At 39.4% G+C, this 16,146-nt stretch overlaps 2 protein-coding genes across 2 annotated transcripts in view; both read right to left on the bottom strand.

Annotated features, from left to right (window-relative positions):
• The window catches only part of LOC123276077 (centromere-associated protein E-like), a 36,048-nt gene extending 34,179 nt beyond the window's left edge, over positions 1–1,869 (bottom strand). Inside the window, exons 1-2 of the mRNA XM_070503343.1 lie at positions 1,831–1,869; positions 34–499 (exon numbers count right to left, since the gene is read on the bottom strand). Of these exons, the coding sequence (XP_070359444.1) occupies positions 34–499; positions 1,831–1,869 (505 nt within the window). The remainder of the gene's footprint in view (positions 1–33; positions 500–1,830) is intronic.
• Positions 1,870–5,118: 3,249 nt separating this feature from the next.
• The window catches only part of LOC123282444 (serine/threonine-protein phosphatase 2A regulatory subunit B'' subunit beta-like), a 56,029-nt gene continuing 45,001 nt past the window's right edge, over positions 5,119–16,146 (bottom strand). Inside the window, exon 3 of the mRNA XM_070503372.1 lies at positions 5,119–5,965. Coding sequence (XP_070359473.1) covers positions 5,909–5,965 — 57 coding nt within the window. The 3' untranslated portion in view covers positions 5,119–5,908. The remainder of the gene's footprint in view (positions 5,966–16,146) is intronic.

Raw genomic sequence — 16,146 nt, 5'->3', positions numbered from 1 at the left:
GTGCTAACACATCCACAAACGAGCTCCACTCACCTTGCAAAGAGGGAGAAGCGCGCGAAAACGGAATGGAAGCCGAAGATCTGGCGTGACCGCTGCCCTCTGGCAAGTGTCGCTCCAACCTGAACCTCTCTGGGCGCGGCGGCTCGTCAGACAGGCCGCCGAAGCGCGGAAGTCCCGGTGGAACTGCAGCGGCGAGAACCGCCCGGAGCCCGGCCCCGGAGCGCGCGATGCGAGGGCACGTGCACGGGCAAACGCCGCTGCGCCCAGGAGGCCGAGCAGGGCAGCCCGGCGCTGGTTCTGAGCCTCTGGCCTGTGCACGCAGAGTCGCACTGGAGTGTCGGGGGGCGGCCCCTGGGGCGCGAGCGCACGGCGGGTGTGAGCTCTGAGGGCGGGGCCCCGGGCGAGTCCCCTCAGGCGGCTGCAGCCTGGCGACAGCATATGCGGAACCTAACTCCTGATACCGCCGGGGGCGGGCTGGTTTATTCAGAAAGCCTGTTAGCTGCGTTTAAACGGTGTGTAGGAGTGAAGTAACACATGTTTACTTAATTCTCTAGGCTAAGCTATAATAATAAAAATGGAATGAATATTTAATTGTAAAGGTGCTGTGGTGAATATTTTGTATATACTTTGCAATATTGATTTAGGGACAGATTTTCCAAGCATACCCAAAGAGAGGAATCTTAGTAAAATTCTAAGAGTTCACTGGATAATTATTGTAATCATCCTAATCACTTGAATGCAAATCAATTAATAAAAGTAAATCCTAGACAAAGATTTGATAGATTTATTTTAACAAATATAATGAGACTGCATTACAGCCCGCTGAATTAGAATCTCTGGAAAGCTTTTGTTTATGTCTGTGGAGGATTTTGACACAGCCAATGCATGGACTAAGATTTGAGAGTCAGTGCCTAATAACAAGTATAATAATGCAAATAATAACTAATGTATACTTAATCCATGCCATGAGCCATGCACCAGGCCAAGCACTTCAGATTATCTCCTTTAACATTCATAACAACCCAATGGTGTAGGTACTGTTACTATTCCTGTTTTATATGTGAGGGAATGGACGTTTAGAGGGGTCAAGTTACCTGCTTAAGGTCACATGGTAGGACTTGAGCTCATGAAACAGACAAACAGCTTTTCAGCCTCTAGCTGTAACCATCAATTATATACAGAGGGCCAAGGAACATGTTAAATGGCACCATGGGGATTCAATCAGAAAACTCCAGAATGTGGGAAATTCCATGACATAAATGACTTGGGTTTTTTTTGACAATCAAAATGGATGAAACAGAGAGGGAAGAGAGACTTGTAGATCAGCACTGTCCTATAACACTTTGTGCAATCGTGGAAATGTTCCGTATCTGCACTATCCATGCGACTATTTGGCACTTGAAATGTGGCTGTTGCAATGGAGGAACTGAATTCTTAATTTTATTTAATTTGAATTAATTTGTGTTTAAATTTAAATGGATACATGTGGCTAGTAGCTGCCATGTTGAACAGTGCAGTTATAGATCAGACTAAAGAGACAGGTCAGTCAAATGCTATGTGTAGACCTTATTTAAATCCTGAGTCAAACAAAATAATTCTAAAAAGATTTTATGAGACAACTGGGAAATGGCCACTGACTAGGTATGTGTTAAAATTTTTAAGTAGCATAATGGCTTTATAGTTAGGCTTTTAAAAAAGAGACTTTACCTTTTAGAGATACACACTAAAATATGTAAGCATGGGGATGATATGACATCTGGAACTTGCTGTATAAGATTCCTTTGGGGGCAAGAGAGAGTACTGGTTGGAGTATAGATGAACATCACTGACCGTGAATGGATGATTGTTGAAGCTGGGTGATGGGCACATGAGGGTACAACTGTCTTCTCTCAACCTTAGAATAGGTTTGAAATTTTCAACAATTAAAAATGTAAAAAGATATTTGCGTAGTGCTTTTCCATGTATTATCTCATTTAATCATCAGAACTTAGGAAGCAACTGGAACGACTGTTTACAGATGGAGAATCCGAGGCTCAGAGAGATTAGGTAACGTGCCTGAGGTCACACAGCTAGTTGAAGGCCTAGACTCAAATCCAAGCAATCTACCTCCAAATGTTGTGATTCCATCTCCTCATACTCTGTGTGACAACCTGTGTCATTGTCACGGGTTGCTTAACGGTGAATGAAGCAGGAAGGGTGAGGGAAACAGAGTAAACACCATTGCTCTCATTCAGAATGATGGCTCTGCAGCACGTGCTCCTCTAATTAGGAAGAGATGAACGTCAGCCACCAGCTGCATGAGCTGATTAGTGAGCACAGAGAGAGAATGCTGCTGAACAGGATTAATTTGTAAGTTCCAGCCGTGAAAGAGGCTTTATTAACCTTTTTCTATATACCACCAATGATGATAATAAAAGCCATTTAAGACATTAAGTCCATTGATTGCAATTGCTCTTCTCAGGACTCAAAGGTTATATTATGCTCCTTTTCCTTCAAAATATAGTCAATATGTGCCGAGGAAAATTTTCTCAGGGTAGTATCTGAAACAAAAGACAAGTAACTTGTATTTGATCTTGTTAATGCATCTATTCTCAAATTAAATGATTTTGGTCTTTAATTTCTTATGCCTTCCTCAAAGGCCTTGGTTCCTATCGGCATATGATGACACGTTAACGTTTCCTACATAAAAGATTTCACAGCAGAGGCACAGCTCGGCCAATGCTTTTAGGCAATATTTTCACTCCTTGACAATTATGATACAGTGAAGTATCTTTCTTAAGCTAATAAATTAACCACTTAGTATCTGTGGGAACTACAAACAAGAGAGATGAATATACTAATTATTACCCTTCGTATCCGGACCTTTGTCTAGGCTTCACTGCTTACTGGTTGTAGCCTATGATAGTAGTCACTCAGCACTTGAGTGAAGAGTCACATGTAGCTTCATCTCTAAAAATATTTGCAAATATTTGCCTGGATCTGTTGGAATGTAATAAAAGGGACAAAAAAATAATGGCCTAATAATGACAGGATGCAGGAAAAAGGGTTATGAATTGAATCTTGAAGCAATTAAACTGTGTCCCGTAGAATTTTATTCCTGGGCTGAGAGTAACGGCCTTGAAGCACTGAGCCTTCTTGCTCAGAACTGCCTGCTTCCCAAGCAGCTGCTCTGAATCCAACATCTCCATCATCTCAAGCAGCCGTCACTCCCTCCTCAGGTCTGAGCTGACCCATCTCACCTGAGAGCTGGAGTTGCAGGAAGGCACGAGGCAGGAATTGGAGTCAGAAGGCAAATGGCAAGCGCAGATTTATGGAATGGTGAGTTCCAATAATTAAGTAACCAAAATGTCATACAGAAATGAGATGTGCCACACAAATTGTAACCATGAGTGCCTTAGAGTTTGCTGAGGAGAGAATAGGATTACGAAGACTTTACCCTAATGGTCTAAGAAGGCTTTGAAAACTACGGATGTCTTTCCACGTGCTTTGAGTCAAGACTTGTTTTCTTCACGTTCTTATTAAAAAATCCACCTCTAGCCAAAAGGGTTTAAAGACATTACCACCTTCTAAAGATCATGAAAATTGAAAATCAAAATGACTTTGCTTATGTAGGATCCAAACTTTTCTGAAGTATTTGAGTTCTCTTCAAAGGAAATTTCACACATAATTTGGAGGAATGCACGTGTTGAGGTAAAGATTCTTTTAGGGACATTTAGATGGTGAAAGAAAGTAAGCCCTACCCTCACCCCCACAGATAGTGCAATAAACCATTATTAGATCTTATACTGTTATTAAATAATATGTTTTACAAAAAAGATTGAACACATAAAATAAGAACATACCTCTGATTGTTCCAGAAGTAAAAATATCATCATTTTGTGTCAAAAAGCTCTTCCTGATTGACCACACCTGCTATGTTCCTTGTTCACTGTGTAGTTTATTGCTTATTTCTACAGGCCGGCTCTGCAGATGTCACGTCTGGTTATGCGACAGGTTTGGAGTTTTAGTTTATTTTTGGCTGGGATGGCGTGACAAAGTTTAATGTCTTGCATAAGCTTAACATTTCAAAAATTTTTAGCCTGAACTTTGTTACATCTAGGACTTTCCTGAAACTTTGACCTGATAATGAGGAGAAAGTGAACATTATTCAAAAGATGTAGGACAAGGAAGATAGGGAGAAAGGAGCATCAGGACTGAACCCTCCAGATCAATCTTCGCCCTCGACCTGATACAGTTATCAATGCTGCATTAGACAACCCGGCTCTGGGCAGTGAGCAGAAGCCTTTCAACGAAGACGTCTGGCTACTACATACAGTGTTTAGCATGGTTTCCCAATTGAAGGTTTCTGAATTTAATTTAACCTCACCGTTAGCCTCCCTTAATATCTGGCAGGCAAAGTGTTGCACAGTCTGGATAGAATCCTGCTGCAGGATTACCAGATTTCTGGACTATTAGTACTATTCTCTTTTAATGTCATCGTTGTGAAACAAAATGAACAACCTGAAAACTATATTTGCAAGTTAAGCTGCAGTAACCATTTACTGCCAAAACTAAACGTGACCAAAAACCTCTAAACATGACAAAACACACGCACACCACCCTACACCACACACACACACACACACACACACACACACACACACGGGCCAGGAGCCATAAGGCAATAGTTTGATAAATTATACTACTATCAAAATCATACAACTCCCAAACACAGAGGATACACACAAGAGACAGAAAGGATGTGGGTAAGAGGAATCCTCACTTACTACTAGGGAAAAGTATGAACTCTAGGAGACAACCACGCTGAAGAACACTTTACAATAGCCAGTAAGGAGGGTGCAGGACTCACAAACCAACAGCCTCCCTTGTAGACAGACACACTAGGGAAATCCTTGGACACGTGCACAAGGAGATATGTCAATGCAGCATTGTTTTTACTAAAGGAAAAAGGAATAATCTAAATGTTTATTAATTTTAAAATAGAAAAATATATTCATAAAAGGGACTACTATTCGGTAGTTAAAAGGAATAATCTCAATCTATATGCATCCACATGGATAAATTTTGAAGTCATAGTGAATAACCATGCTGAATTGCAGAATGATATGCACAGTCTGGTGCAATTTATAGAAACTTTATAATTTTAAAAAATTATATATATACATTTTTTAAAGAAACAGATCTGTGAAAAAGTATAAAACCATGGGAGTGTATTGTTTAAGGTGTTGTCAAAATCACAGGTGACTCCCTTGTTTAGGCCAAGCCCAATTTGGGTTCTTTTAAAAATAAGCAATGAGGTAGAAGTTTCAGAATATCCAAAGACTAGAGAGTATTCAGAAGTTTTTTTTACTGTCCTTTAATTCTTTCTGCAAAAACGTTCAGACATGAGCACATTGGTTCCATCAGCCTCCTCAGGAAATGTCTTCATTTTTCATGTGCCCGAGCAGATAGGAACGCCCCAGGCCCCCTGCCTGCAACCTTTCATAGAGGCAGACGTTAGAGCTTTGACCCCAGCTAAAATCTGCTCCAAAGTGGGCAGAAAGAGGTATTATGGCCTTTTTCAAATGAACCTCTCCTAGGGTCAAAATAAATTATTGTATAATATATAATATATCCAATCACAACTCAACGACCTCCTTTGAGGCAAGTTTGACGGGCAGATTCTTCTCTGTTCTTTATTAGCAACATCAGTCAGAAGGTGGCACAGTTTGTGAACAGCTTCTCACGGGAACTTTGCGAGCCTCACTGTTGCAACGATGTGAACCTGGTCTCTCTTGGAAAGATGCTTGCAGATCCCGGGAAGGCTTACTTGAGAACAACTGTCCACAGACAATTCATTATTGCTGTCTTTTTTTCTTCTAAAAGACACAGGAAAATATTTAAACCTTTGGTGCATGTGAGGGGGTTTTCAGGTGTACAAAGGGTCTCCACAAATGATGCACGTCACCTTCGAGGTGGTGGTCACCTGTGGGGAGACGTGGAGAAGAATGGCATCAGTGAGAGTGGAAGAGAAGCTTCAGCTGTACCTGTAACATTTTATTCTTTAAAAAACAAAGGTGAAGCAAATATTGCAAAATCACGATAACATTTTAAAACTGGATGGTGGACATATAGGTGCTATTATATAATTCTCTCCTGCTTTCTGTACACTTGAAATGTTATACTTAAAAAAATGATAAAGAAACAAAGCAATGCTGAAGGGTGAACAACAAACTTGGAAAAATATATTCAGAACATGTATGGGTGTGGGCCCTGTGGCCGAGAGGTTAAGTTCATGTGCTCATCTTTGGCAGCCTGGGGTTTGCTGGTTCGGATCCTGGGTGTGGACCTACACACTGCTCACCAGGCCATGCTGCGGTAGCATCCCACATAGAAGAACTAGAATGACTTGGAACTAGGATATACAATTACGAACTGGGGCTTTGGGGAGAAAAAAAATACAGGAAAATTGGTAACAGGTGTTAGCTTAGGGCCACTCTTGCTCACCAAAAAAAAAGGAAAAGCATACTTAAAAAAAAAGGAACATGTATGAGAAAAGGGTCTATTTTCCTGATATGTAAAGACAAATCAATAAGGACAAGATAAATGACCCAAGAGAAAAATCTGTGGAGGATATGAATGGGGAATTTATAGAAAAATAGCTAATGAATTTATAAAATATATAGCCTAAATATATATGAATCTCTCTCCATGTGTGTCTATGTGTGTGTATACACTCATCAAACAAATGCAAATTGAGAAAACAATACTGCTTTTCACTATCATATTGGCAAAATTTCTTATATTTGGCAAAACACAGTGTTACTAATGGTGGAGAAGAAACATTCTCATGTGTTTTTGAGAAGACTGTATTGGTATAATCATTCTGGAAGGCAACATTTTTTACATTCCCTTTGAAAGACCAATTCCATTTCTAGGGTTTTTTCCCTTTGGATATAATTGCATGAATGCACACAGATATATGTATAAAGGTATTGTTTATCATAGTAAAAAATTGAAGAGAAAATAAATTTTCACCAGTGGAAGACAGATCAAATTGATGATGATACATCCAATTGCCGAATAGTCTGTATCAACAAATGAAGATCTCCACAATACAACATAAGTTTAGAATGAGCAAGTGGTGGAACCATGTATACAATACAATTCGATTTGCATGAAAGGCATGCGTTATACATACGTGTGCACCCAAATGTCTGAACGCAGCATCACAGTGATTACCTCCGGGGCATGAAACTGGAGGTTGGGAACAGGCAAGAAACCTTTTCTTTCCTCTTAGACTTTTATTGCATCAGTTAGGACTCTATGCTGCAAATGACGGAAAACGGAAACTCAACCTGCTCTAAGAAGTGGGTGGATTTGTTGGCTTAATGTAACTGAAAAATCTGTGGGGAGTTTCAGTTCATCTTGAATCACGGCTCTGCAATGTCACCAGGATGCTTTTCCTGGGTCATGACTTCATCTTTTGCGTATGTGAATGGTGTCCTCTAGGGGTGTGTACCTGATGGCCCTGATCATCTGGATAGCTCCCCTATCCATTACCAAAGGCAAGGGGGAATGCTTCCCTTTTCCAGAAGCCTCTACTTACTGGCTCTCAAGGGTTCATCAGTTCTAATTGGATTGTATACCAATCTTTGAATCAAACATCATCAATCGTGGCAATGGGCTTGTGGATCAATTCCAGGCAAACAAATTAACATAAAATGGAGTCTGGATGGTTTCCCAAAAGAAAGAGGGATGCTGGGCAGCAAAGAGCAAATATCCACTATTGCTAGATAATGTTTTCCCAAGGGCATGTAATTATCTGTCTGTCTATCTATCTATCTATCTATCTTTCTATCTATCTATCTATTTTATAGTCCACTAGGGCCTAGACTCTGAGCTCCACAGGAAGGGACTATGTTTGTGTCACTCATTATCTGTCCTTTGGGTCTAAGACGGGTTCCTGGAACATGATAGGTGGTCAGATAATATTTGTAGAATAAAAACAAGATGAAACAACCTACATTGCAACCTGACTCCTAATCACTGTCTACAGATTAAGAAAACTTAGTCACAGAATGAGCATCCTCAAGGCTATCTTTCACAATATTTTCATCCCAAGTGATCAGAAGAGAGGCTGATGTAGTGAGAGAGACACAATTTTTAGGAGAAACACTGATGGCTCTTTTAAACATTTGCTGATACTGCTTTTTGTTGATAGAAATTATTTGATACATTGTGTGAATTCATTACTCCTGAACTATTGCAATAGTGGATGAACTCAGCTAATTCACTTACTCTATTGTTCAAATAGCTTAGGGTCAGGCTAATTTAAGACTTTTCTTCTTCTTTCTCTTCCCTTTCCTTGGCCCTCCTTTGGGTACTCCCCTCACCGGGCCACCGAGAACTGCTTCTGCCTGTGCAGCTTGCCACATATTTACGGTTGCCAGATAAAATACAGGATGCTCAGTAATGTGTGAATTTCAGATAAACAGCGCATTATTTTTCAGTACGTGTATGTCCCAGATATTGCATGGGACCAGATATTACATGGGGTATGCTTATCTAAAAGATTATTCATTGTTTATCAGAGTTCACATGTAACTGAGCATCCAGTGTTTTTATTTGCAGTAATTTCTTATTTTTATTTGCTAAATCTGGCAACTCTACACATAATGCCGGCTACCTGCAACTACTTTCAGTTTCCCAAAGGGTAAACCCCTGGGCTTTCTGGACCATGAAATAGCTGATTATTGGATTTTTACTTGTTAGTATGGCTCTTTTATACTTAAAGAGCAATCCTAAAGTAAACCCGTGTGTAACCACCCCCCAGGTGAAGAAACATAGCAGAACGATGCCAGTACCTTAGCGCCATCTGTGGTTCTTTCCTATATCAGCATCCTCCTCCCTCCCTTGAGGGGTAACGACTGGCTTTTTTCATCATTCTCTGGCATCTCTTTAGGTTTGCCACCTGTGTAAGCATGCATAACGATATAGCTCCTTTTGACTACCTTTGATAGCTTCTTTGTGACTTGTTTCTTTCACCCAACCTTGCACTTGTGAGGTTTATCCATGTTTATGAGTGCCGCTGTGCTTCCTTACTTGTCATTGCTGCACAGTGTTCCAAAATGTGATCATACCCATGATTATCCATCCATTGTACTGTTGTGCGGTTGATGGTACAGTTTTAACTTAAGTTGAAAATTTTAGAATGTTTTAAATTTATTGCAGGAAACTAAAATAACTACCATAAAATAGTTTCATACCGTTTAGGGAAATTTCTAATACTTAGTACTCCTCTGAAAATTTCTGTTGCTATATTCAATAATTGGGCAAAGTTTAGAGGCTTATATAAATTGGTTCTCATTTATATTCACAAATTGTTTTTTATTGTGGAATAACAGACATATAGTAAAATGCACAAATCTTAAATATATATCTTGATGAATTTTTACATATGTATATACCTGTGTAACCATCACCCAGATCAAGATCTAGAACGTTTCCAGCATCCTTTTACTATGACTGTCTTGCAGCTCTTTTATTTCCTGTTGCTACCTACAAGATAGCTGTCTGTCTAAATTTTTGGACATGCCCAATACAAGTCTGTATGATGATGGGTTTTGGGCTTTCAGGTGCACCACATGGTGAGTCTGCACAATGCTAAGTGGTTCCTTTAGAGAAGGGCTCAAGCCATTCGATTTCCAAAAGGAAAAGTGATAATACAGATGCTGATGGGGCTAACAAAGTAGATGAACTAATGTTTCTATTAAATAAAAAAATATTTATCTTCCAAAAGGAGGATTTAAGATCAGGCAGATAGTAACATCACATGTCTTTATAGTTAAATTGAACATATAACTCTCTGCTTGTGTATTTATCATATAAAGAAAAAACTGACTTATTGCAAATATTATCACCCACTAGCTGTAAAATGCCTTGAACCTGGTGATGTGTAGAAAGTATAAGAATAAAGTTACATGCAAGCAATTTATTCAAAACTTTGAACTTATTGATATATTTTTTATTACTATAATGTATTCTGTATACTGCTCTGTATTCTGACCACAAATTGCTGTGATTCCCCTCAGAATTATGCCACTCTCTAATGGCTACATAACAGCAATGTCTCTTAAAATATACCCAGTGGCACAGTGGTTAAGTTTGCACCCTCCACTTCAGCGGCCCAGGGTTCACCTGTTCGGATCCCGGGTCCAGACAAGGCACCACTTGGCAAGCCATGCTGCGGGAGGCATCCCACATATAAAGTAGAGGAAGATGGGCATGAATGTTAGCTTAGGGCCAGTCTTCCTCAGCAAAAAGAGGGGGATTGGCTCAGGGCTAATCTGCCTAAAAAAAAATATATATATATATATATATACACTCTGAAATTTATTTATTTATTTATATTTTAATTGCAGTAACATTGGATTATAACATTATATAGCTTTTGGATGTACATCATAATATATTTCGAATTCTGTGTAGATTACATCCTGTTCACCACCCCAAAATTAATTATAGTCCATCCCCTCACATGTCAGCCTAATCACCCCTTTTGCCCTCCCCTCCTTTCCCTATGGCAACCACCAATCCAATCTCCATTGCTATGTGTTTGTTTGTCATTGCTTTTGTCTTCTACTTATGAGTGAGGTCATACGGTATTTGACTTTCTCGCTCTGACTAATTTCACTCAGCAGAATACCCTCAAGGACCATCCATGTTGTCAGAAATGGCCATGTTTCATCATTTCTTATGGCTGAGTAGTATTCCATTGTGTATAAATACCACATCTTGTTTATCCATTCATCCCTTGATGGGCACCTAGTTTGCTCCCAAGTCTTGGCTATTGTGTATAATGCTGCAATGAACATAGGGGTGCATGCATCTTTATGCTTTTGTATTTTCAAGTTCTTTGGATAAATACCCTGCAGCAGAATAGCTGGATCATATGGTAGATCTATTCTTAATTTTCTGAGGATACTCCATACTGCTTTCCATAGTGGCTGCACCAGTTTGCACTCCCACCAGCAGTGTACAAGGGTTCCCTTCTCTCCACATACTCTCCAACATTTGTTGTTTCCTGTCTTGTTAATTATAGCCATTCTGACCAGAGGGAGGTGATACCTCATTGTAATTTTGATTTGCATGTCCCTGATAACTAATGATGTTGAGAACATTTTCATATGCCTGTTTGCCATCTGTGTATCTTCTTTAGAGAAATCTCTGTTCAGATCTTTTGCCCATTTTTTAATTGGATTGTTGGTTTTCTTGTTGAGCTGTATGAGTTCTTTGTATATTTTGGATACCAGCCCCTTATCTGGTATATGGTTTGCAAATATCTTCTCAATAAAGGAATACAGTCAAGTCGCAGGAAACAAAATCAATGTACAAAAATTAGTTGCGTTTGTACATACTAACAATGAAGCAGAAGAAAGAGAAATTAAGAATGCAATCCCACTTACAATTGCAATCAAAAGAATAAAATACCTAGGAATAAACTTAACCAAAGAGGTGAAAGATCTGTACACCGAAAACTATAAAACATTGATGAAAGAACCCAAAGAAGACACATAGAAATGGAAAGATATTCCATGCTCTTGGATTTGAAGAATCAACATCATTAAAATGTCCATACTCCTTAAAGCAATCTGTAGATTCAATGCAATCCCTATCAAAGTTCCAACAAAATTTTTCAAAGAAATAGAACAAAGAATCCTAAAATTTACATGGAACAACAAAAGACCCTGAATAGCCAAAGAACACCTGAGAAAAAAGAACAAAGCTGGAGGTATCACACTTCCTGATTTCAAAATATACTACAAAGCTACAGTAACCAAAACAGCATGGTACTGGCACAAAAACAGACACACACATCAAGGGAACAGAATCGAGAGCCCAGAAATAAGCCCACACATTTATGGACAGCTAATATTCGACAAGGGAGCCAAGAGCATACCATGGAGAAAAGAGAGTCTCTTCAATAAATGGTGTTGGGAAAACTGGACAGCCACATGCAAAAGAATGAAAGATCATTCCCTTACACCATGCGCAAAAATCAACTCAAAATGGATTAAAGGCTTGAATGTAAGACCTGAAACCATGAAACTCCTGGAAGAAAACATAGGCAGTACGATCTTTGACGTCGGTCCTAGCAGCATATTTTCAAGTCACACGTCTGTCCGGGCAAGGGAAACTAAAGAAAAAATGAACAAGTGGGACTACATCAGACTAAAAAGCTTCTGCACAGCAAAGGAAACCATGTGAAATTTCTGAATGCTCACTAGAGATACGTTGTTCAGACAGATCTCTCCAGTATTTTACATTTTCAGCATGGGAAGGAAAGAGAACTCAAGCACTGAGAGTTTTAGTGAATCTTAAGGAAAAGTATTCACGTGTTAAATGAAATGATTTTGTGTGCACATGCAATACATGTTGAAGAGGAAGAGAGGGAAGAAGAAAGTGGATGGGCACTGAACAATGTTTTATTTCTATAAATGTGGAGCTTACAATTGAGAATCTCTTGCAGGAAAGATTCCAGGTCAAGATGTACGCTGTGACACATGATTAATCCCCACTCTCTCATCTCCCACTGAAATTCCAACACAGATACTTTTCAAAATCACAGAACTATATCTGTAGAAAACGATTACAGTCTCGTCAGTGTGCCAGAAATTTTGAGGACTACCTGGAAAATAGAAAGCAAATGGGTTGAAATTTCCTGTAAAAATCAAAAGAGAAGAAATTGCATCTCAGGACACCAAAGCCAAGCCAGGTTCTTTCTAGGAAGCCTCAGATAAGCTCTAGGCTCAGCATCAGCGGATTCAAAGGGAGGAGCTGGCTGTGGAGCAACCATCAGTGGAGTTCCCTCAAGATGCTTCCTCGTGAGAGTATTTGGGCCTGAGAGAAAAACCAAAGCCAGACTTGTAGTAATGTCAGAATTTAGACCCAAAAAAGCATTAAAACAAGATACTTTATAATATTAAAGGGGGAATTTGCAATGAAGGTATAAAATCTCTGCACCAAATAACATAGCATCAATATCGATCAAGCAACAACTGTAGGAGATGCAAGGAGAAATAGAAACCCACTAGAGATGGAGCCTTCAGTTCACCTCTCTCGATCTATTTTAGAGCAAGTAGACAAAAGTAAGAAAATAGAAGAAAGTGCAGTAATGTCTTCAAAGGTCTAGGGAAAGACTTTTTGAATTTAGCCTTATTGTTAATTAAGCATCAGGATAAAATGAAGACATCTGGAAATTAAAAAGTCACCATTCAGTGTCCCCACGAGAAAACAATTACTTGAAGTTCTTCAGGCCAAAAATGGGAAACCAAGACATCAGATTGTACATAATGGTGGCAACTAAGTACAACCAGAAAAAATAAAAGAAAAATTTAAGCAGCAAACTTTTAATGTCGTAGCCTTCAGTTTCCTTCTAAATTAGTTCAATCGCAATGTTTGGTTTGCGGTGAATAATACTTATGTAATCTTAATATTGTACATGCCGTGTATTGGTTTTCACTTTTGGGTGTCAAACAATGTCAAAAGCACAGAAGATTTAATAATTATATTACAGAACAGCAAGTAAATCTCATAAATCTTGGCAATTTAAAGATTACGTGGCAGGGTATCTCAGCCAACAAATTCAAGTGTATAAGAAATATCACTTTATTTTCTACATTTCAGTTTAATTTCCACCTCTGGGAAATATTCTCTTTCTCCCTCTACCTCTCTCATAAGACCTGCTTGATGGGAAATGTAACCACAGACATTCCTGGGCTTTCTCTGCCCTCCTGGGGTCCCACCAAGGTATGCAGTTGCCAAATATTCAGAGAGAAGGGCGCCCCCCAGGCTTCAGTGATCTGCACACCCGGGTAACCGGGAGCCTCCATGAATGACTCTTTGCAGCGCAGCAGATCTCTGCTCCTTTGGGGCTCCACGCGCGGCATGGGAGTCTCAGCTGAGGTTGGAACCCTGTGCTAGGGTCCTGCTTTCCCCAAATAGCTGACACCACTACCTTTTCTGAGGTTTGCCCCTCCTAGGGCTCCACCATGGAGCAGTGTTTGTTTCCCACGTAGCTTCTCAGCACCGCTCCGGCCCTCGCGGACCTCCGACGGGGGAGCCTCTCCTGCCCCTGCTCCTCCAGGGCCCCTGCGTCCTCCTGAACGTCGTGTGCTCCTCGCTGAGCTCAGGTGTGTGGACAAGTAAAACAGGCAAACATTTGACTGGCTAACTCTGCCCTCCTCCCTGCCCTGTGCCTCTCCTGAGGCAATAAAATTCACAGCATGTTACTGCTTGAATGGAAAAATGGAAAAGGGGAAACATGAATTAAGATCACACAGTATTTTTCAGACAATATTAACATAACTGAGAACAATAGGGAGGTAACTAGAGAGAAGAGGAGTAGAAGGGTAGTGTTCTTGCCTTTCATTGTGGATACTGAATCCATAGTAAATTTGATAAATCAAGAATTAAACATTTATATATGCTATTTAGAGTAAATAAGGCAATGACTAGAAAATAAAAATATAAACAATATAATCCAGAGGTGGAAGGGGAGTTAAATCATGATAAATTCTTAGTCCCTCAGAGTGGAATATCAATAGATTCTGTATAAACTTGATAAAACTTGAAGAAATATGATATAAAACTAAACTAAAAACTATTAACAGAGGTGATTTCTGGGAAATGAGTTAGGGCCTAGGGAGAAGAGGAGAAAACTGGGAAGAGGAGGGAGACTTTGTTATTTTCATTTTAAGCTTTTTTATTTTAATTTTTTTAATGATGCAATCCTTTTCTAACAAAAATTAGGTTAGTTAAAAATAAATGACTATTTTAACACACTGCCTCATCAACATTTATAAGACATACTTAATAAAGAATTCACACATTAAAATGTGCCTATGGGCACTAGGCCTTTACTTTAAAAATTCACTATTAAATTCCTTCCCATATTAGGAAGAGCTGCTAAAAAATCCACACCGAAAAACAAACCCCCTTAGCTTTATATAGATAAACAAATAATTTAGCCAAAAAGAAATACTTGAGAAACGACTAGAAGGAAACACTAACAAAAATTAGCAAGAGTGACAAGGCAATGGTAATGAGCACGCCGTCTTTCAAAAGAAGAAATCATTCAAAATATTTCTTTATCAGAGTCGCAAAAAAAATCATGTCCTCTGGTACAGTAAAACCACTTTAAAGATATATTCCAGCACCCTGCTAAATTCCATCAAAGTTCCTGTATGTAATCTCTATCAGTGCACACTACACTATATATTTACTCCTGAGATCTAAACTTCATGTAAAACTACACATCATCCTGAATAAGAGAGAGTGCAAGATGGCACAGGCAAGCACACAGACTCAGTGCCCTCTTCACAGTCTACTTTCCTTCAGAAGGTGGGCAAGTTCCTTTACCTCCAGCTCTTGTTTTTCTCCTCTGCCAATATGGAACTTCCAAATCGAGGTCTTATGAGGCTTTCCACATATGCCAAGAAGGAACCCAGCTACCAGGCAAAGAAGTCCAAGAGAGACCAAATGGAGAATCTGCTGGGGAAGGAAAGCCTAACCAAAGGGAGAGAATGGCCCCACTTGATAGTCAGCAACTGGGTCCACAAAGATGAGCGAGACGGCCGTGGATTCTCTCACTCTAGTGGGAGAATGAGAAGAGAGAATTAGAAAGGGGATCAATACCCATCCCAGCCAGTGCCTGGCCCTTTGAGCCAACCCAGCTGAGAACACAGACATGAAACACAGATGACTTGTTCCACTGAGGTCTGCCCAAATTCCTGACCCACTGAATCAAGAGCAAATAAAATGGTGGTTGTTTTATGCTGCACATTTTGGGGTAATCTGCTACAAAGGAATAAGTAACGCATATAGTCCCCTTTGTGTATTCTCATTCATGATACTGTTTGTGTCTTCTTTTTTTGATCAATCTTGCTAGAGTTTTATCTATTTTAATTTTTTCAAAGAATGAAGTTTTAACTTTGTCGATTTTCTTATTGTATCTTTACTTTCTATTTCACTGGTTTGTGTACTTTCTTTTACTATCTTTCTATTTTCTTTGACTTTACTCAGTTATTATTTTTCTAATTTCTTAAGAGGGACACATATTAATTTTAAGATTTTCTTCTTTTCTAATATAAGCATTTAAAATTT

Source organism: Equus asinus, unplaced genomic scaffold, assembly GCF_041296235.1.
Source record: "Equus asinus isolate D_3611 breed Donkey unplaced genomic scaffold, EquAss-T2T_v2 contig_1, whole genome shotgun sequence".
In the NCBI taxonomy this organism is placed as follows: domain Eukaryota; kingdom Metazoa; phylum Chordata; class Mammalia; order Perissodactyla; family Equidae; genus Equus; species Equus asinus.
This window is presented reverse-complemented; position numbering and strand designations above follow the sequence as displayed.